Here is a 21602-nt window from a genome sequence, read left to right as displayed (position 1 = left end):
GTGTAGTGTTTAAACCGAGTCTGGGAACTGGTGGTGTGGTGGTTTTTTACTGGTTTTACATACTGTACGTACATAGAGCCTAGTCTCATGTCCTTTATGTGAACACAATATCCATTTGGAGCTTTGTGAGGACATGAAAGGAGGGTTTTATGACTGATGGTTGCACTTATGATCCTCAGTCTCTGCAAAGTCTCGCTTTGACTTTCCCTTTCGTTTGACTTCAAAAGGGAGCCGCCGCGTGACCGTCATACCTATTGTAGCAACACCTGCGTAAGGGCGTTCCGACCACCGCTATTAGCACAGCTGCTTGTCTATATGTGGCAGTATATTTGTTCAGAGCTAAAATAGCTTTAATGCTTGACTTTGGGCTCTCAAGAGCAGCCCCATTGTCTCTGATGTGTCTGTTTGGCTTAAAAGGCCCATAGGTGGTCCAGCGAGGACAGCGCTGATTGGATGGAATACCTGCATGTGTGTGTGTGTGTGCGTGTGTTTTTGTCGCTCCTGGTGAGCTGCCAGTTGGCCCGTCTCATCACCAGGACCAAAATCTGGCAGTTCTCAGGCAGCCTGGAAAAACAAACAAAATGCCAGTAAGCACTTTCCCTGTAGTTACACAATGAAAAAGACACAAACACACGTCCGTAATTGCGCCGTCCCTCTGTCAACGTTCTCCATACGTACGCGCTTTTTTTTCAGCGTGTAGCAGAGAGATCATAAAGGGGGAGAAAAATGTCCTTGATGAGTAAATTCACTATAATAAATCCTCTCTCGTCTCACTCAAAAGGCCGCCTGGGTGGCTGTTTGCTGCTCCTGCTTACAGCTTACTCCCATCTCGCTTTCCCTCCCTCCACTATGCATCCCTCCCTCCCTGCATGATCATGTATGAAGCACAGTAATAAAGATTCTCGTTTTCTGGGACCCACCGTCCTCCGTCCTCCCTAACTCACTCACTCACTCTGATTGGCGCATTGGACAAAGTATCCGGCCGTAATGGAAAATGAAAGCCGGGTTGCGGCCGATACGGGAGACGTCCTCTCCTCGCTCGCCTCTATATTTATTGGCAGAAATCCTGCCTCCATAAACCTGCGTCGCCTCCCTTTCTGGATGTGCTTATTCTTGCTCTATTGATATTTCTCATCAAAGACACAGAGGGGTGCATCCACTGTCTTAATGTCTCGAAACAAATAAATGGTTATTTGCCAGCGTGATGAGATCATTTGGACCTGACGGTTTTGTGGCAGAGGCTCTTCTTTCATAATACTGACCCTCAAAACAGATCGCTGCATTATCATGTGCTGACAACAGAAGGACGCATACAAGATTGAAAAACAACAACGCTTCTATAGCGATACATTAAAAGTCCGTCTGTCCAGTACAGCCTCTAAAACATATTCAACACACTACATCTCGTTTGATTAATCTATTAAAAAGATCTAATCTTAGCTAAAGCACTGCTGGCGGTAGCTTTATATTCCCTTTAGGGTCATGGTCACTGGTATCAACATCTCTGCAAGAAAGGAAATAGGCTTTTTAACTATTTCTTTAAAACTATATTTTCATCCTCTTCATAATAGGGGTCGAGATGGAATTGGGCAACAATGCAAGGCTGTCCTACAAAGACCTGCAATGAATCCAATGAGCAGAAGAATCAGTTGTGGCCTCAGGGATCCGGGTTTCCCACTTTGCACAAATGTTAAAGATGTGGTAAACATCGAAGTATAATTCAGCAACTTTGCCGACCTTATTTGGTTTTACAGCCAGCCCCCGGGGCGCTTTGAAGGCAGGAAACCGGCCTGACGACGCGCATCTTGATTGTGGCGTGGCGATGTGATTATAACAGAATCTAATTCTAGGAAACTATAAAAAAAAAAACAGCACCGTCTGCATTTAATCTGCCTAAAGAAAACATGATCTTTGCCTGTGCCGGTCCTCGGCTCGCATCTTTACCGTCCTCCCCCCGTTTACGAAGTTCTCTCAGCAGCTACGCTGAGATGATCCTTCTCCATTTCTCTGCTCCGCGTCTCCGTCTCGCCGCTGACTTCATGGTCGTGTTAAAAGCCCAACACACAGACAGCTGTGCTCCCATTTCTATATATAACTAACAAGCCTACATGATGAAGTCTCTCACACCCTCCACCTCTGGCTACTACGACACTGTTATTGCAGAGAGAGAGCCGTGCGGGCGAGTAGGAACTATTCACCACTCAAATTTAATCTGCAGGCTTTTTTGCTAAAGACCTGCACTTTTCATTAAGTCATTTTGAGCCTAAAATTCTAGCTTTGATGAAAAAATAAAGCCACATTAAAAAGATTTAGTGAAAAGCACTTTGATAAGCCTCGCTGGAACTGCTTAAACTACGGTATTTAATGCAGCTTTATCTGCATAAGGTCACAATTTTGTCGTGGCAGGGCACACAAAATTGACTCCAATGAAGAACGTACGACCCAAATCTCGCTCTTTCTGCCGCTCGCTCTGTGCGATGATATGCACACGATTAAGGAAACAAATACTCCATTTTTAAATGTGTATAATATATTTACACGTCTGTTTTTGCGTCAGCTCAGGAGATTTGTGGGTATTTGTGTGTGCGTGTTTGCAAGAGCTGGATTATGGTACATAAGTAACAGCGTTAAGGGATCAGCTGGCGGTGGGGTCGTATCCGTTCAGATTAGAGAGTTTAGTCCTCTCGTCTCTTGTGTAATTAATGGAGACGGTGGGTGGGGGGGGAGAAAAAGATAGAGACAAAGAGAGGAGAGCAAGTGTGCATTGAGAATAGTGTGCCCTCTCACACACACAGGAACACACTCAGCAGAGAGGGACGGCGTGTAATGACAGGGTCCCTGGTGGTCAGTGTATTCGTGTACATCAGGAGCGTGTGCAGCGGTCTAGAACCAACAACAGATTGGATATAAAAGGGATGCACTGGACGTGTGGTTTGTCTAGCAAGTTCAGGACCTCGATAATGTCAACAGAGATAATAACTGCAGGATGGCAGGAATGCAGCCGCACAAATCTGCAAATAGGCAAACACACACTGAGGCACATTTATAACAACAGTTAACACGGCCAATTGGTTCTGTTGTAGGAGATCGGTGTGTTCGACTCGCCGTTCTTCATTTTGACAACAAAATTAGAGATAAATGCCACCAGGTCTCTGCTGCGGTAGACAATGATGCTGTGCAGTACTGCCAAACAATGGAAAAATTCACTAGAATCCTGGAAAAAATAGTTTTTCCTACCTTTGTCGGCCTCACCTAACTGCTAAGTCTAGTTTGTGCTAACCCGATCAAGCATCCAAATAGCACAGAATAATCAACATTACATTATTCTTACAGTAGGCACACCAAAATATTCTTAATTTACTTGCGAATTAGCTTCTTCCTAAACACAACGTGCCGTCAGAGTAGAAAATACAAACCCGATAATCTCCCAATAAAACGAAATAAACACGCAGTATATGAATTCACCTAAAATAGCGGACTGAAGTGAATGCTGAAGGCGGAGTTGAAAGGGGGAGAAGCAACATTTTCAGACACAGGAGACAACACCATAGAAGCAACTTGCTATATTAACATTAGCCATGTTTTTTGGTAATGAATAGTGTCTATTTTCGCTCATCAATTAATAAATATATTTTGGATCAGGTCATAGAACATGTTTTATAATTGCTTTAAGGATCAGGGTTGAAAACAGAAGAACATGTAGACCATGATGTCAGAGAAATGATGTACAGATTCATTTTTGTAAGTGTCATTGTCGCTCCAGACGAAGCAATGAACAACTGTATCTCGAGAGAAAGGCAGAAAAAAACACCACTCTTCTATGGCCGAGCACTCGAGCCCTCGGCAGTAATGACTCCTGGTCGCTGAGGGAGGCGAAGCTGCGCGGCAGAAAATCCATTAGTGAGTCTGCAGCTGGATGGCGAGGAGACACGGAGGAATGGTGGCTTTTGATACTGCGGGGCCGACCGCACCGACGGACAATCCGATAGCAGAAGTTAGCTCAAAATGTCCGGTGACTAATTCGCAGGTGTGCGTTGGGTTTAGGGGCGTAACCGCAGGTGTGAGGCACCGGGGCAACACTGGGTTGAGGAGGGATGGATTTCGGTACTAGATTATGTTTAAGGTATCGACCGAAATTACCCAGTTACCCAGTTGCCTGGAACCTTCCACAGTCAGGCGATACCAGACATAAAAAGAAAAAGAGACCATTTGTGTGGTTTTGCTGGCAGCCAATCCCTGCAAGCTTTCAAAACCCTGGATCTTCAGGCCAAATTTCTACTTTTATAAATATTACATTTTACTTTTAGGCGTGGGCGACATGGTGGTGGGGTGGTTAGCGCCGCTGCCTCACAGCAAGGAGATCCTGGGGTCAAAAACCCCCGCTTCCTGTGTGGAGTTCTGTTCTCCCTGTGTCTGTGTGGGTTTCGCTTCCCGCAGCCCAACAACCTGCTCTGGGGGTAAAGTCAATAGTTTGTCTCTACGTCAGCGCTGTAAGTGATTGGTGACTAGTACCTGCGGCTCGCCTGATGTTAGCTGGGTAGAAGACGTGTCCGGCTCCTGTGAATACTTTAGAACGGTTCTATACATTTGTTTCTTTTTGATCTAGGTCTACTTTTTTTGTTCTTTTCAAGCGTTGTGTTTGTGCATAATGCAAACAAGTCCTGTTGCGTTTGTGTTTCGATTTGAAACGTTAACATGTTAAAAGTGCAACCGGAATGAGAGTATGATTCCCTCAAAGCGTAACTGAGAATGCAATTAATTCATGAGAGACCGGTCCAACATTAGAGCAGCTGCAAGATCGGATTTAGCATCTAGATACACCTTCTCTTTTTCCCTCACACACACACACACACACACACACACACACACACACACACACACACACACACACACACACACACACACACACTGGCCTATTTCTTTGTTGATGTGGAGATTACTGAAATGAGGGGGAAGATGAAGACAGAAGGGATGACGAGGACGACAGGGAGGAGAAAAAGTGAAGATTACGGCCGCTGTTGCTTCCGTGCGATTTTGCCCAGAGATCCTCTCACCTCACTTCTCTCTCCCCCTATCTGATGAATTAGTAAGTGGACACTAGAAGGACTCATTCATCCGCCTACTAGTACATGAACTGTATGTTTAGCCTCCTGCCTTTCACTCCAGCCCTCTTTTCCATTTCTCTGCATCTTCTAAACGCATTTTCCTTTCCTGCATTCTTTACAGCTTTGGTCTCATTCTTTCACAGCGCTGCACTGTCCAAATAACAGCTCTTGCGGTAAAATACATCTTTCTTTTGACCCCTCCGCATCTGTCTGACGGCATGTTTAGTGTAGATTATAGCCCAGCGCCTGACCCATCGCCTGCAGACAGAACTGCAGTTTTGGGACTTTCTGCCCCCCCACCTCCTTCCTCCTGAGTCCCTGAGGCTGCAGCAGCTACACACGGTCTCATCTCCCTCCAAGTCTTTCTCTGGACAAACACATCAGGCACCCCTGCGCTGTTGTGTGCACGTTGTGCTGCTAGCTGCAGTCATACGATCAGCACATGTACAGCACATTACAGATCTTTCATTTTATAGCAGGCCACATTATGGGCATATACTGTATCATATTGCTAACGCACTGAAGCAGCCAAATACCAATAATATAAAAATACATAAAAGAATACATATATACATTCTATTTGCTGCATTATTCCAAAAACATAAAGCAGCTAACACACACACACAAAAATATTATTCTAAAATAATATGCTGACAGTAATAATTATAGAAATAATAGTTATAGAGAGGTTGAGGTAAAAAAGTGGAGAACACAAGGGAGACGGAGTCTGGACGCGGCGTGCGAGCAGCAGGGACAAAGAAGCCTTTAGAGCGCGTGGTAGAACTATTACATCGTCAAGTTAGAATACAATGAGGCTTGAATGAGCGGTTCAGCAGAAACAGGCTCAAACTGAAAAGGTCAGCGTGAGATCAGTGTGAGATGTAATAGTATTTGAGGGACAGCTGGCTTTCTTTCCAACTGATTCATTTTTCACAATTGCCAAGGGACCAGCATCAAGTATGAATGGTAGCATGGTTTCATTCAAAAAGGGATCTCCATGTACTAAAGCTGTGGAACTTTTTTTTTTTTGCATTATTGGGATAATTTTTACTTGGAAGTGGAGAAGACGTGTGGGGAGAGAACGAAGGGGAATGGCAGGCGTCAAAGCTAGCTGTGCAGCGTGGAGCTGTTTAAGATGAAAACGGTACCAAGTACGCAACAAACAGCACATTTTATTTCCATTGTTTCCGGTGAGATTGTTTCAGCCGTGTGGTGTGCGTGCTGATGTTGCCGTCTACTCTGCTGTGCTCCGTGAGGTGTACATGAGAATAAAACGTATCGACAGTGGCCTGTTGGCGCTCTGGCGGCTAATCCATAACCTTAGTCATCCACACACACACACACGCCCTGCTGACACCTGACCTTTACAGGGAGCCGAGTGGAGAAGACCTGACCAGACGCTGCTGCCGATCACGGAGCATCCACCCTTCTAGGGATCGGCCAAGGAAAGGAAAGAAGGAATCACTGAGCGAAAGGCAGTTTTGTTTATGGCAGAAACAAAAAAAAGAAAATCACACATATTGGCAAAATGGAGGAGGAGAAGGAATGCAACAGAGGTCAGGTGGAAGCTGATGGGTGCACGAGTGAGAAGAAGGGCGTTAGATTGTCTTATCAGATGATACAAAACGCACACACACACACACACACACACACACACGTACACAAGCAGCCGGAGACTCAGAATGGTGCCATCGTAGTAAACAGGGCTTTGATGATAGCGGAACCACACTGAGCCCAATGCCTTGACGTGAAGACAGAGACAGCATGCTGGGGAGTGTGTGTGTGTGTGTGTGCGCGTGTGGGCGAGAGACACTGCGTGGGTGTGAGAAACGCTCTGTCTGTATTTATGTCTCCGCATGAGACGGTGTTATCGGAGACATAAATATGAAAAAGGATAACAATGTGGAGACAACTAATCTGTGTGTCCTGACACAATAAACCGCCCTTGTCCTTCTACCGAGATTGGCTCCATATTGGATGTTTAATATTTAACTACACGCGTCTTCCTGAGGGATTCAGGAGGGGGGGGGGGGGGGGGCGGGGGTGTGAGGAGGAGGTGTGTGTGCACACAATCATTGTCCTTCATCACAAAGCCCAGACACTCACAGTGCACAATCAGGAGCGTACAAATCTAAATACTAAGAACACAAAGTGTACCGTGTCTCTTCAGGTTGCACACACGCCCAAACTTTGGATTAAAGAATATCTCATTTATAACACATTTTCCAATATGTCCTCAGGGTTCATCTTCAACCTGCAATCACAGATTTTACTTTTGCCCAGTTGGAAGCAACAGAAACTGTAAACCCTGCATTTCATCATGATAATAATAATAACATAGACGATGCTTCTTTATACATCTAGCAGATGATTCATGAGTCATGTTCACCCGATGAATTGTAAGTCCAATATTTACTCTTCTTTAATCTCTTGGTCTGTGTATGGAACTTTTCAGAAGGAGGTGGTTGATCCTGATGTGTGCTGCATTCTTTTCCAAAAGAAATAGAAAAAAAAACACTTGTGAAATGAAATGTGAACTGAATACTTAATAATAGGATTGTCTCTATTCTGCAATGGTGTAATTATAATAAATACTATTTCATGCAATGATCTGTTCAATAAATGGTGAGCCATAGGCCTACATTAAAAGAGTGAGTGCATCTCTACTGAGATGGACCACACATTTGGCTGCATGATCTAATCCGTCCTGTTTCATCACCTCACCGTCGTTGGGGATTTGGGGAATCTTTTTCCTACATCCTTCTTTTCACTGTTTCTATCCTCTGCAAAAGAGACTCTTTAAGCTTTGTGACTAACCTTCGTCTTTACCAGGAACTTATTTCTACTTAAGTCCTTAGAAGACATCGTCATCTCTGAATTTTCTCGGAGTTTTCGTACTGCGGAGCTTTATGAATACACCCCGTGGCTGTTTAGCCGCTAGATGATCTGCCAGCCACACCAACATTTTAGATGTTGTTAAGGTTGCAGGTTCTAAAAGCCAAACAATCCGGTAAAGATGCCAAAGAGCTCCATTGTAAATCTCTGTGGGTTTGAATTACGACATATTACAAAAAATGATCAAAAGCAGCTTTAAATGTAAAGATTTGCTTGTCACATCATTGATTGAATAGCAGAGGAATTAAGCTGCTGGTCAAAACAAACCACAATGATCCACTAGTGTATTTGTTTTGTAATCTAATGTAATCCACACAAAGCAGGTCTGAGCACGTTGGCAATGAGCGCTCGCAGATAACAATCATGCAAATGTCCGTCCAGAGCACACAGGATTCATGGAAAGCCTTTTATTCTATTGTAAATGTAGGCGCACGCGTGCACGTTACTGTACATACACCACATGCATGCTTCCACACATTAACATGCAGGGAGGTACATTCCTTACCACGCACAATAGTGTAATATATAAAAAATAGTGTAAAAAGTGAAATGCATGCAATCACACACGCACGCACGCACGCAGTGAGTCATTGTTATTTTGCTGGGTTTAACTACAAGCCAAACCCCCATCGCAGACACACTGACTCAGTTATTCGCTCATGCACATGCTCCAATTTGTATGCGTGTGTGTGATGAGCCCAAGAGGCATTTAAAAAAGGTGGGTTCACCCAAATTTCATCGCAAAGACAGAAGAAGATAACCTGTTCAGAACAATTTCTATATTTAATTGGCTATCATCTGCAGACGGTTTCAAAATTGCAAAGAATTTACCTAGAATACTGCTGCTAATTAATTTCTCAATGTGAGCAAACACACATTCTCACATATACATTGGGCATCGTGTATTAATCCAGGACATATCACACATACACAACAATATTTCATATTGTCCTGTGGGATCTTCATTATAATACGTCAGGCCTGTCGGACTTCACTGCTTCATTATAAAGCGGCCAAACGTTTGTCGGTCAGCAACAATGAAACGTCACGTAGCTGATTACCGGACAAGGCAAGAACACAGGATCGACGTGCACATGCAGCATGTTTTTTCCGCTTGTCCCGCAATGGACAGTAAAAGTGCTGCTTACTCTTACCATTTCTTTAGTATTTGATAATGCGTAACGTCTAAACAATTGGAATGACACACATGTCATATATATGAACCACAAAAATAAACTACAAAAAAATCCAAATACAAGTTTATTAAATAAAATTAAATAAACATTTTAATGTTTTAACTTTGGCAGAGTGCCTTGCCTACCCTGACTGCACATCACTGTTGTTGGAAACAAAGTTGTTTAAATGACTCCCTCGCCATATTCACGTATATTCTCTCAGCCGGCAGACTGTTCAAAAAACCTTTAGGTCGGGACGAAGAACTTCAGGATTCGTTGAGTTATAATAAAGTGTTTTTAATAAAAAATAGAGCATTCACAGTTCACTACCGTCTATGCTTCAGCTCAACAACCACGGCACTTTGACGTCATCACTTGGAACCGTGCAGAGCTCCCTGACCTTGGAGCTTGTCTCCACATTCCTGCAGGCGACTCCCTGTGAGCCGCTGCTTCATTGTGTTTCGACTGGACACAATCAACTTTCATGAAAACAGGTGCTCGTCATCCACTTTGTGTTTAGTGTGGGGTCCTTTATTTGATTACATTTTGTGCAAGCAGAAATCACTTCTACACATCAGGCTAAATCACAATCACATTCTTCATCGGCTAGACGGGCCGACGCGTGCAGACAAACACGCACATTACTTCATGCACAAGTGCGCTCCCAGTTACGCGTCAACAATCTCGCAAGAAGTGGGTCACAATAACCAGCTCATTGTTTCACGTTCACACATTGAAATACACACAGAAACATACTGTAGAACACAGCGGCAGCCTATTAGGGCCACGACAATAATAATTACAAAGTTTAAGGGAAAAAACTAAGTGCTAAATCTAAACATTAACATAAAAAATTGCAATCTTCCATTTATGTTACTGCTCTGATGCAAAGTGAACCAATGTGGTTTCTTGACACAAATAAAAAATGTTAATGCAACTTCAACGTCTATCTTTTCTTAAACATTTTGGAGTTTAATCTGATGAATTTTGCTGATAACTATCTAAATAAGAATGAATTCTTTCACCAAACAAAATATAGGTCCAGGAGATGAAATGTATTTGCTTTTGAATGTAACACACACACTTATTTACTCCCTCGGCTCCCACGCATGAACGCATAAAAGTGATTTTGTGTAGTAGATTGGTACATTGCATCCTACTACCAATCCATTTACTCATACATAGCTAAATGAATATGTTTACCTAAATCCCAAGCTCAGAACGAGCTTTGGAGACAAAAATCCCTCAAAAAAACATTGCGCAAAATCTCCTTAACTGCCATGACTGAGTATTTTGGCACCGAGAATCGGTTCAAATGTGCATCACCGCTTTTGGATTACGCTCCTGCAGATGCACACAGATCCTTCTCACGCCCACGCACACATGTTCATGTGCGGCAGTGGCCGTGGCAAGGCTCTGTCAACAGGTGGAGGAATACCAGGGCCGAACCGTAGCAGACGCCAAACAAGGCTGCCTTTCAGTAAACCGACGCATATGTTTGTGTACGCGCGTGTGTGTCCGTTTGCCATGTTTTTGACACATTCTCAGTGAATACACAGTGACGTCCATTCAGCCCTTGATGTGCGGGACTGAGTGCAGCCGTGTTAATTGAAGCCAACGTCAGCAGAGACATCTACAATTTTCTCATCCGGGGAGCGAGAAGAAAAAGTCACTTTTTTGTAGGGAGGGTTCAAAAAAACAAAACGAGAAGAAAGCGAGCGAGAAGATTAATCGCAGGCACGTTTAACACAAATAAACAAGCAGAGAGAGCGAGATGCAGAAAACCAGGGAGACGGGGAGGGAGCAGCAGGGCCTGAAGGGGCGGCAGAGGGGGGGGGTGGGCGTCGTAACGAGATGAGCGAGCTCCCCCATGACCGTCTGTTTGTTCGCCCCTGTGTTTACTCCTCTGAGCAGCTCCGTGCCGTTGCTCTCCCACTCAGGGCATGAAGGCGAGCATTCATGCAGAGTAGGGGTGTAACGATTCATTCACTGAATCGATTAATCGATTTATATTCCTGCGATCCAACTGAATCGATCTGTGCTCCGCAAATCGGCATTCCGGACGACATATATCGATTACAAATCGATTGAAATAGTACATAATCGATTGTAACGATACTTGGAAACTGCACATTGGATTTAAGCACAACAACTGTATGGATGTGTGTTTGTTTGTTTGTTTTTTAGCACTTTAGACACGTTAAACGTTACTCGATTCAGTCTGCCTGTCTGTGACGTCATCAGGACGCAGCGGCAGCCGCGCGAAACTCGGAACAACAACAAAACACAGCGTGGAGGAGACGACTGACATTTACAAACCAACTTATCGATCCAGCGAGTGGAAACATTTTGGCTTTTGCAAACACGGAGGTGTTCTAAATAAGTCGGTCGCTGTTTGTAGAATATGTAGAAGCCAAATAAAAAAACACGGAAACACGACGAATCTTTCCGGCCATCTACTAAGGCGCCGTGAGATTAAACAACGGCGACAGTCAGGACCTCTAGCACACACCTCTACCAACACCTCAGGCCTCGCCAGCACCAAACTCAACATCACAGTAACAATTCAAGTTTATCTGTAAAGACATGCGACCCTACAATGAGGTTGAAAATCCGAGGTTCTGTGAATTGATCCAAACATTGTGTAATTATTGTGAAAATGGCACTTGATTCAAATAAAAGGTTAATACATTTGCCATTAATTGTTGTTTGCTTGTTTATAATATCCAGAATTAATTTAAACCTGATTTCCTTACAAGAAACAACAGGGATCTCAGAAACTTTGCCTGCACTGTCCAGTAAAGTTACTGAATCGAATCGTTCTAAATTAACCCAGATTGTCCATGAATTGAATCGGCAACCATGAATCGCGATTCGAATCGAATCGTTGTTAAAATGAATCGTTACACCCCTAATGCAGAAGTTTCCATTTGGCTTCTTTTTTATACCTCCAATATGAAATATGAGCGTCCATTTTTCATGAAGGTTTTACAGCATCTTGGGGTTTTTTTCAGTCCAATGATCACTTCTTCACCAAAGTCTCTTCTGACACTAAATTCTTATTAACTGGGTTCAGTTATACCACTTAAGACAATAAATCATTTGGTGTTTTTAAAAAAAAAACAAGAAATGAATGTTTGTGTTTCCATTTTCCCAGGAGACTTTTGTCAGCGTCGAGGCCCCAAAGAATTTCAAACATTTTGGCTTCTATCTGAACACATACACATACAAAGCATATTCAGACTCATAACTATATATTTAAAGTCAAATCTGGTACTTTGATGCAGTTATACTTACACATGACACACATGACCAGGCTACTGAGCCGGTTGAACTCCTGAAAAGAGGTTGAGAGATGCATCTTAAACTTGAACTCATTCATGGTTTTAATGCTGCGAAAATCAAATGAAACACACTGTATACAGATCTGTGTTTCATAGTTCTCCCCTCTATTCTTCAGGTTTGATTACCAGGAGCTCCTCCACAACTCCACCTTCTGCTTGGTGCCTCGAGGTCGACGCCTGGGCTCCTTTCGTTTCCTCGAGTCTCTACAGGTAAAAATACATTACTCAATGTGATACATAGTCAATAATATACGGTTGAGAAGCTATCGAGGTGATGGTACTGCAGACGTGCATTCCTCTGCGTACACTTTTCCTCAATCAGCTTCTTGCTGCAGTACAGTGCAGCAAGAATAAACCACTCACTCACACATAACTCTGACGAGTGACATTGATTTATACCAAAATGTCTACTTATGCTTAAGAACGATGTTGTTCATCCTGCCTAAGTGCCCTACGACTCTCCGGTTTCTCCCACATAAACAATAGGTGCAAGTCTCTACATGCTACATGCTAACACATCAGTCATCAGCTCTGGATTACATTGCTTAGAGTGACTAACCTACACTTTTCCAGGAAAGGGCTCCGCTTCAACGATCCCCTGCTCGCATACAGTTCGGTCAACAAGGACGTGCACCAGGTTGCAGGATGTTTACGTTCCAGAGCCGTGATTTATGAAGTCTTCTAGTTACTGACACCCTAATGGTCACATCTGCAAGTGTTTTCCTCGGACCATTGTGTTGTGTTGAGTGCAGTTCCAACCACAAAGGCTTTATTTGCTGTTCGCTGGGCCTTTTAAACTGTAAAAGTGGGTCCATTAACACCCAAGCACACACGCACAAACACACACACACACAAGCATTTAAGTCCGTCAGTGAAATGTGCAAGTACGGCGCGAGAGAAGAGTTTAAACACGCCCGTCTGGTGTGCTTCTCTCTCTCTCTCTGCCACCCAAGTGAGCCAGGACTCGCACCAGTGCAGGAAGCACCAGTGGCTGTTTTTACATCCGCCGAACACTGAACCTTGGCTGCCACACTGCTCTCTGGAGTGTGTGTGTGTGTGTGTGTGTGTGTGTGTGTGTGTGATGGTCCGGAAGCATCCATACGAGTGGCAGTCTGCCTCACCACTGATGTCTGAATGGACAAACCCACACACACACACGCACAACCCACTTGGCAGCAGGCTCCAGCCATGGTTCCTTTCTCCTTGTGTCTTCATCAGTCCTCCACTTCTTTCTGTCTCTTCCTCCCTGACGTCCTCTCTCTTTTACATTCGTGGCACTTTTTTAAAAAGATTTTTCTTATTGTGTGTATTTTTTTCTTCTGTACGTGGCAGCCAAACCCCACAAAAGAACTGGCAATTACCAAGACCAGTGTGGTAGGAGACTTGCTGCCAGCTTTCCAATATGCACACAGACACATTTACTCAAACGCTCTCCCTTCTCCTTTTCCCAATGCAAACAGACCAAAAACAACTACACAGGCTTTCATGTTAGCGTACCTCCAGGCAAGGAGTGCTTGAGATGTTTAAAACTCACCCGCAGAGCACCTCATTTCTTTGGGGTGGATGGAGACTCAGGAGAGCCCCGGGCTGCATTTTAAATGTTGAGGCCTTGGATTGTCACCTTGGGAGTCTTTGCGTGACCTTGTTTTAACTCACAGCTTATTCTGACACGTACTCGTCCTCCTGTTTCTTCAAGTCTCCTTCAGCGGGTTTATTTTTGGATGAAATGCAGAAGTGCGGAGGCCCCCGATTGGGCCAGAGACCAGAGAACGTTTGATCTCTGCCAATTTCCGCTGCTGCTGCTGCCGCTGTTCTCTGGTGGGTTAATTAGAAAAAAAGTGTATTAGGGTGAAAGATAACACCCAGATCTATCAGCACTCCAGACCACATATACGGAGGAGGAGAGCGGGATGGGATGAGATGGACGGGAGGGGGAGGAGTACAGAGAAAAAACGAGTCAGAAGAGGGGAGACCAAAGCAGGGCACGGAAAACCAAAAAGAAAGTGGAACAACATCAAAAACCTGTCAGAGACGGGGAGGATGAGGCAACATCAAAAAATCTGCTTCAATAAAGCATGACGCCTCACGTATCAACTGGTTCCTTCTTATTCTCCTCTCATCCCCCATCAGTTTAGCTACTTCCCTGCATATGTCCCCTCAGAGGTTGGACCTAATTAGGACACAAAGAGTTTCCCCCGTCAGCCACATCTGTGTGAGTGACAGTCTTTAAAAGAAAACTCTGGGGCTTCCTGGGAAAAATAACATTAGGAAATGTTACTTATTCTACCCAGCCTCGGGGTCCTACACACACACACACACAGCTGCATATACACAAGGGTATTGATCACATTGTCTGCTCTGCCTGAAGTGCCAAGCAGCTGCGGCTGAACTCGTACTCATTTGTATTCATGCAGCTGTAATACTTCATGTTATGTTGTTTACTGGGAGCACGGGAAGAATCACGTTCAAACTGCATCAGATCATAATTAAAGGGATACATTTACGCGTTCTGCCGTTATCAGTGTATGTTTCTATCCAAGACTCGCAAAATTCCTATGTGTGTGTGTGTGTGTGTGTGTGTGTGTGTGTGTCTAGGCGGCGTGTATCCCAGTGCTGCTGAGTAACGGTTGGGAGCTGCCGTTCTCCGATGTCATTCAGTGGAACCAGGCCGTCATTGAGGGAGATGAGAGATTACTGCTACAGGTAACACACAGAATGGTGCACACTAACACGTACAGCACCAGGACATCCTGATCACGAGATTCACCTCTTTGGTGTACAAAGGAGATGCCAATCACTGCTACAAACAGCAATGCAACTGAAACATCAGTGTTTCAGTCGAGTCAAGTCGGGTCAATCAAACCTCAAAGGGTGCTTCAAGTTATTGACATAAAATGCAACTGAGTTGCTGACGGTGCTCAAAAATGCAATAAACTGTGACCTGAAGCAGATTCGTCCCGTCACATCTATTTTTCCTCCTTGTTTTTCACACATAACTAGCGATTACGGGAATACAGTTCTGAGGGCTGCAACAACGGATTACCTACACTTAAGCACCTGAATGCATCCTTAGTAGACACTGAATGAAAGTGGAGCTTGCACGCGTGCTACGTGGACAGCGCATGTGGTCACAGATGTTGGGCTGTCCACACAGGCTCTGCACAGACTCTATGCGCTGCCTTTGCTACTCGGCCTGTGTGGTCTCAAGTATTGGAATAATGTTCCAAGCCAAGACAAACTAATCAGCTGGTTTAGAATCAGAATCAGTTCAGACTGTCAAACATACTTTCTCAACTTTTCAAGCTACACCACTGGCTGCTGTAAGTCATGTGTTTTAGCCATAAACGATTTCTTTCATAACATCGTTTTTTTTAAATCATTCAGTCGAAAGGCTTAGTTGTGAGTCATTGCTAGTTGCCACTTTGTAGTTGCTAGTTGTTACAAATTCAAAATTTGATTTGACAAAAATAATGATCCCCACTTGGGTTTATTTACTGGAGAGCAAGGCCAACATTTTTTAGATGTTGGTTCATTTACACACAGTGACTGGGACACAGGGGAAATATCCCCCATACAGGGCTACAAAAAAAAGTAAAGTGAGTCCCGAATGAATGAATCACAAAGTAAACGGTTCACTTTGATAAAATCACAATGGCTGAAATTTCCTGCTTGCGTTCAGAAGCACGCGCACGTCCTCTCTGTTCTGTGTCTCTTCTCACTTAGACACACACACACACACACACACACACACACTAACAAACACAGTGAGCCACCAAAGCCGCAACCTTTATCTCTCCTGCAGAAAGGTTGTACACAAAGTACATCGGGTCTCCTCGGCATTGATCTCGCCCAACAGAGGACATGAGTTGGCATTCAGCTAATGAGCAGCAACCTTCCCCTGAGAGCTCAGAGAGGGAGGGGGGGACCTTTGGGGCAGAAGTGGCGGCGACTGCATCTGTAGCTTTTCTACACACACCTGCAAAGCGATACAACACAAATATTAACGGCGTCTATGATCTGAGGTTAAGTGTGAGGTACTTTGCAGGAGAGGATGAGGGCAGGACGATCTATTGACGCCGTCCCTCAGATGGTCTTTGCTGTAAGAAGGGAAAGGTGGGAGCTAAGTAGTGGAATGGCAGAGGTTGAAATAGAAAGGATTTAAGGAAATAAGAGATGAATAGGAACTGGTGCTCATTAGAAACTGTGTTGGCTGTGAAGACAGAGGGGCCTTGGAGAAGTCAATCCCCTCACTTTTCTCGGTTCAAACGAGAAGTGATTCCACTTTGATTCAAGTTCCAATCCAAGTGATTAAATCAATTTTGTCGATCTCTCGAAAACAGCAGAAGTTGTGTTATTTGAACAACAGATCCCTAAATTAGCTTTATGTCAAATGGGAGTTTTTCAGGCGGCCGGACCAGGAAACTACCCAACGCATTTCACAGGGTTTTGATCTTCTTTGTTTCTTTTCTACTTAAAGAGATGTGACTCGCTCTAAAAAACAAAGTATAACAAATGTTCTATTCTGTTCCTTCTCTTCCCACCACCTGTGTGTTTGACTCGTCTCTTCTTTTGCTTTCAGGTGCCATCCACAGTGAGAGCCGTAGGCAATGAGAGAGTCCTGGCCCTCAGACAGAGGACCCAGATGCTGTGGGAAGCCTACTTTTCCTCTGTGGACAAGATAGTCCTCACCACACTGGAGGTGAGCCGCAGCAGCAAAGACCCCCCCGGTCACAGAAGCCCTTTCTAAACTAGATGGTACTGTAGTTTTATTTCCCCTATTGTGCAATTTACGCCCCCGGCTTTTTTAAAACAATGTCATACTTGTTGAAACTTGCGACCTTGTAATTTCTGACCAGAGCATTGATATCTCCAGGGTCAGTGAACACATTTCTACCATCCAACCGGCATTAGAAGCCCTGACCAATCTCTTACAATGTTAGTTCACCACACCCCAAATGGTGCAAGCATTCTGACCAGCTTGCTAAGAAGACGTTTGCACAAACAAGTCATAAAATGCGTCTCCCACATGCAATTCTAAACTGGTAAGAGTGGAACTTACCGACAGCTACGACATCTCCCTCTAGTGACTAGAACTATGGGAGAGTCAACCAACTAGCAAGCAATCCAATTGCAATGAGTGGATTTTTAAACGCTAATTGTAAACTCCAGTAATATAAGTCAGTCGAACCATGACTGTATCCTATCAAATGTCAGCTCTGTCGCTTCAGGCCACCAGTAAGACTTTTATCTATTGCCCACAAATCCATAATAATAATGTTGCTTTTGGCTGCTGATTTTAATTAAAAAACTCATACTTTCTGCTGCCATAAGGTTGTTTTGAGGAATGTACAGTAAAAACGTGTCCAAAAAGAAGCTTCTGCTTTAAACACGGAGGTTTACTGCTTGTGTGCTATCATCATCAATCCTTCTTCAGAAAGGCCTTTCACATGTCATTCAAACCACCCATCTATCATTATGATTATGGGTTTGGCCCAGTGTACCTTGTTTGTACTCTCCTCCCCAACCAGGCTCTGGGTTTTGTACAGCGGGAACATTTCAAAGCCGGCCACATGCGATCCGCCTGAATTCCCGGAGAAATCCCCTAATATATAAAAGTGACTTATCGTTACATTGCAAACATCAGTCTCAACCTGCCAGTTTCTGCCTCACTGCCCGCTGTTATCAGACTGTGAGAAATCACTACAGGTCAAATTCAGAAAAGGTTTCATCTTTGAAAGAGTCTGGTGACTTCAGAGCTTTATCTTCCTGCTCATACATGCATCGCTGCCTTTGAACCAGCTGAGAAGAAATGCAAACTCAAAGGGTAGTTGCTCCGGCTAGGAGGATGTCACCCTAAGGGTTAGACGACGCACGAAAACAAAAAAAAAACAGGCCCCTCATAATCATTTTAGCATGTGCAAAACGCGGGGAAACAACAGACTCAACCTCTCTGAAATCTGAAGAAATCACCCAGTGAGTGCTTGGCTTTGCACAAGCAGGTCTGGCAGCCCCTAATGCATTTGCTGTGGGGGATTTATGCCAGAGATAATAGAGGAGAGGCTCTGGAGGTTGGCGATAAGCTGCTTATATACATACAGCATGCAGAGGGGGACCTCTCCCCCATGGGAGACAGCTGTGCATTCAGCTCAGTGATGCCGAAGGTCTTTGCTGCGCCGATACCTCCTGTTGGTCTACAATGGGAAATGCATAATTCGGAATTACTGTAATATGCGAACACGAGTTTGTCGGGTCTGGAATTGCAGTTAAGTTTACATGAGACTCTAAAACTGTCATCCGGCGGCTTAGGAGGGGGGCGGTGGGTAGAAAGTAATGTGGTGGAAGCTTATACAAGATAAACACAACAGCCACTTAACTGTTCTTTCTGTGCTTCACATTGCAGCCCTCATCCTTTTTGTTCTGTCTCCTCCACAGATCATTAAGGACCGCGTGTTCTCTCACATATCGAGGAACAAGTACATGTGGAACTCGCTGCCGGGAGGTCTGCTGGTCCTGCCAGAGTACTCCACTCACCTCACGCATTTTCCCTTCTACTACCTGGGATTAGGTAAACAAATTCGTCATTCAAATGGGTTTGCACAACATGCAAATGTTGATTGGACATTGAGGAGGTTGATGATGCCATTATGTCAAATATTTATTTCCCAAGCAGTGGAACAGCTAGAAATTGATCCGATGACCCTTGATAGACAGACAGATGTACTGTGACAGGTTTCATGTATTGCTGAACACACACTACATATTCAAACACTACTCCCTCTTTTCCCTATATTATCTTTCTGCGGCCTTGCTCAGGGGTCAGTCCAGGTCAGGAGTTTACTGCGGTCATCCACGCTGTTTCCCCATTGGTCTCCCAGTCCCAGCCAATCATGAAGCTGCTTCAAGTGGTCTCCAAGTCCAAATACTGCTCCCAGGTAAAACATTCACACTTTAGCCGCCCTCGTGTCAGCAGCTATTTCCGATCGGTTCAAAGCATCCATGTGCGTACAATATGTCAAATAAATTTCCCTTTCCTCGTCCAGATCATCATTCTCTGGAACAGCGAGAAGCCGCCACCCAGTCGGAGTAAATGGCCTCCCATGCCCGTCCCCCTCACAGTGACAGACGGCAGGAGGAAGGTGAGAGCCAGAGCCGCTCACAAATCACACCGACGCCGCCTCTGACGCCCGAGTGACAGCGTGACAGCTGTTTGTATCTCTTTCCTTCGTTCTCTATCTCTGCTACTCCATTTCTCTGGTCCTTCACTGCCATTTTTTCTACGTTCTTTTTCTCCATCCAAGTACATCCGACATGTGCACCGATCCGTGCGGCATTCGGTTTCATGACTGTCACTCATCCTGCACATTTCTTCCGTCCCTCTTTCGCTGTCGTTGTCTCTTTTTATAAAGCAATGGATAAATCTATAGTGATTCACTCGTCTCAGTCACTCAACGTGATTTACTGTAACAAAATCATCTCTGACTCATTCTCATGTCTGCTGGCACAGACAATGCAAAATGGACCATACAGTACCAGAACTAAAACTCACCGCTGTATTTTCCTGTTAGACCACCAGTCGGTTCCTACCTCATGTTGCCATAGAGACAGAGGCGGTGCTGAGCTTGGACGAGGATACGGTCCTGCTGACCAACGAGGTGTGTATCCATGGGTTATTAATAAGCAAAGCTGAACTGCACGCGTTTAAAAATATATTACAAAGTATACACATACTGTATATTCTTTGAAAAAGTAGCAGCAATTTTGGCAATAAATGTTTCCTGATCCTGAATACATAATCGCTCGATGCCTGTACTTGTAGGTGAACTTTGCCTTCTTGGTATGGCGGAGCTTCCCCGAGCGGATCGTGGGATACCCTCCCAGGAGCCACTTCTGGGATCCCCTGAAGGGGGCCTGGGGTTACACCTCCAAATGGACCAACGACTACTCAATCGTCCTGACCGGAGCTGCTTTCTACCACAGGTACACTAGCGGACTGGATCAGAATACTTTCCATCCATTTTCATCCACTTAGCCGGGGTCGGGTCGCGGCGGCAGCCGGTTGACCACATGACTTCCAGGGGATGGCTGGGAATAGCTGGGTATGATTAGAGTTAGATGCCCGAACCACCTCAGCTGACTCCTTTCGACACGATGTAGTAGCACCTCAAGTTTCCTCCTGATGTGCGAGCTCCGTACCCTCTCTAAGGCTGAGCCGCCACCCAACGGAGGAAACTCATTACCTACACTCGTATCCGCAACCTCGTTCTCTTGGTCAAACTCGAACACGGAAGTTTGACAGACGGTTGGATAGTCCTTTCCAGCGCTTGAGGAAAAGTCAGGGGACCATCAGTGTCATTAGGATTGATCCTCTCTGAAAGTAGTTGAGATATTTCAGTCTGGGTGGACCAATATTGCCGTGAATTTAAATATATTTCGTCAGATCCATTTCCCTTACAATATTTTAACATTCATCCAGGCGTGTACTGTGCACTGTGTGACTTCTGTGTGTGACTAAGATCAAAGGAGACTTCCTTTCAGCGATCAAGACAAAACAAGGGATAATGATATGATGAAAAGAAAAAAGAAAAAATCTAAATGAGGGAAGCCGAATCAGAGAGGATGATTATACGGGTGGCTGAGCAAGAGGAAAAAGAAAAGGAGATGAATTACTTCAAGCAGTTTGATCCATTTAAAAAGCCTCTATGTGCAGCGGCAGAGTGACGTGAGCTGTTATGCAATATGCATGCAATAATTACTCCAAAGACAGCGCACTTTAACAGCTGATGGAAATAAGCCAAATCAACAGGTTTCCATTTTTATTCTGAAATTTGAATTCTCACACTCAGCAATTGAGTTGAGATAAAAGAAAAGTCACTTAAAACCTACTTAGTCATTGTGAGAATACTCAATTAAGTCCTTCAAACACAAGTGATCTAGTTACAGATGTATGTGTGTAGGTTGGTAAAGCGCTGCCCTTTTCCAATTGGGTTTGCTTTCCCCCCAAAAACAACACATCAAATGTGACACAATCCACAGGGAAAAGGCAGCAACTTTCCCAATCAACTCATTACATAAAGTAATTAGCC

At 44.4% G+C, this 21602-nt stretch overlaps 1 protein-coding gene across 2 annotated transcripts in view; it reads left to right on the top strand.

Annotated features, from left to right (window-relative positions):
• ext1c (exostoses (multiple) 1c) overlaps nucleotides 1–21602 on the top strand; it is a 60023-nt gene that overhangs the window by 36537 nt on the left and 1884 nt on the right. For both annotated transcript variants that reach the window (XM_040189141.2, XM_078081196.1), the window contains exons 3-10: nucleotides 12636–12729; nucleotides 15115–15222; nucleotides 17099–17218; nucleotides 18952–19084; nucleotides 19333–19451; nucleotides 19560–19655; nucleotides 20085–20171; nucleotides 20336–20496. In XM_040189141.2, the coding sequence (XP_040045075.1) occupies nucleotides 12636–12729; nucleotides 15115–15222; nucleotides 17099–17218; nucleotides 18952–19084; nucleotides 19333–19451; nucleotides 19560–19655; nucleotides 20085–20171; nucleotides 20336–20496 (918 nt within the window). The remainder of the gene's footprint in view (nucleotides 1–12635; nucleotides 12730–15114; nucleotides 15223–17098; nucleotides 17219–18951; nucleotides 19085–19332; nucleotides 19452–19559; nucleotides 19656–20084; nucleotides 20172–20335; nucleotides 20497–21602) is intronic.

Source organism: Gasterosteus aculeatus, chromosome 10 (genome assembly GCF_964276395.1).
Source record: "Gasterosteus aculeatus chromosome 10, fGasAcu3.hap1.1, whole genome shotgun sequence".
In the NCBI taxonomy this organism is placed as follows: Eukaryota; Metazoa; Chordata; class Actinopteri; order Perciformes; family Gasterosteidae; genus Gasterosteus; species Gasterosteus aculeatus.
Note: the sequence above shows the minus strand (reverse complement) of the source record. Positions and strands in the feature narration are given on the sequence as shown.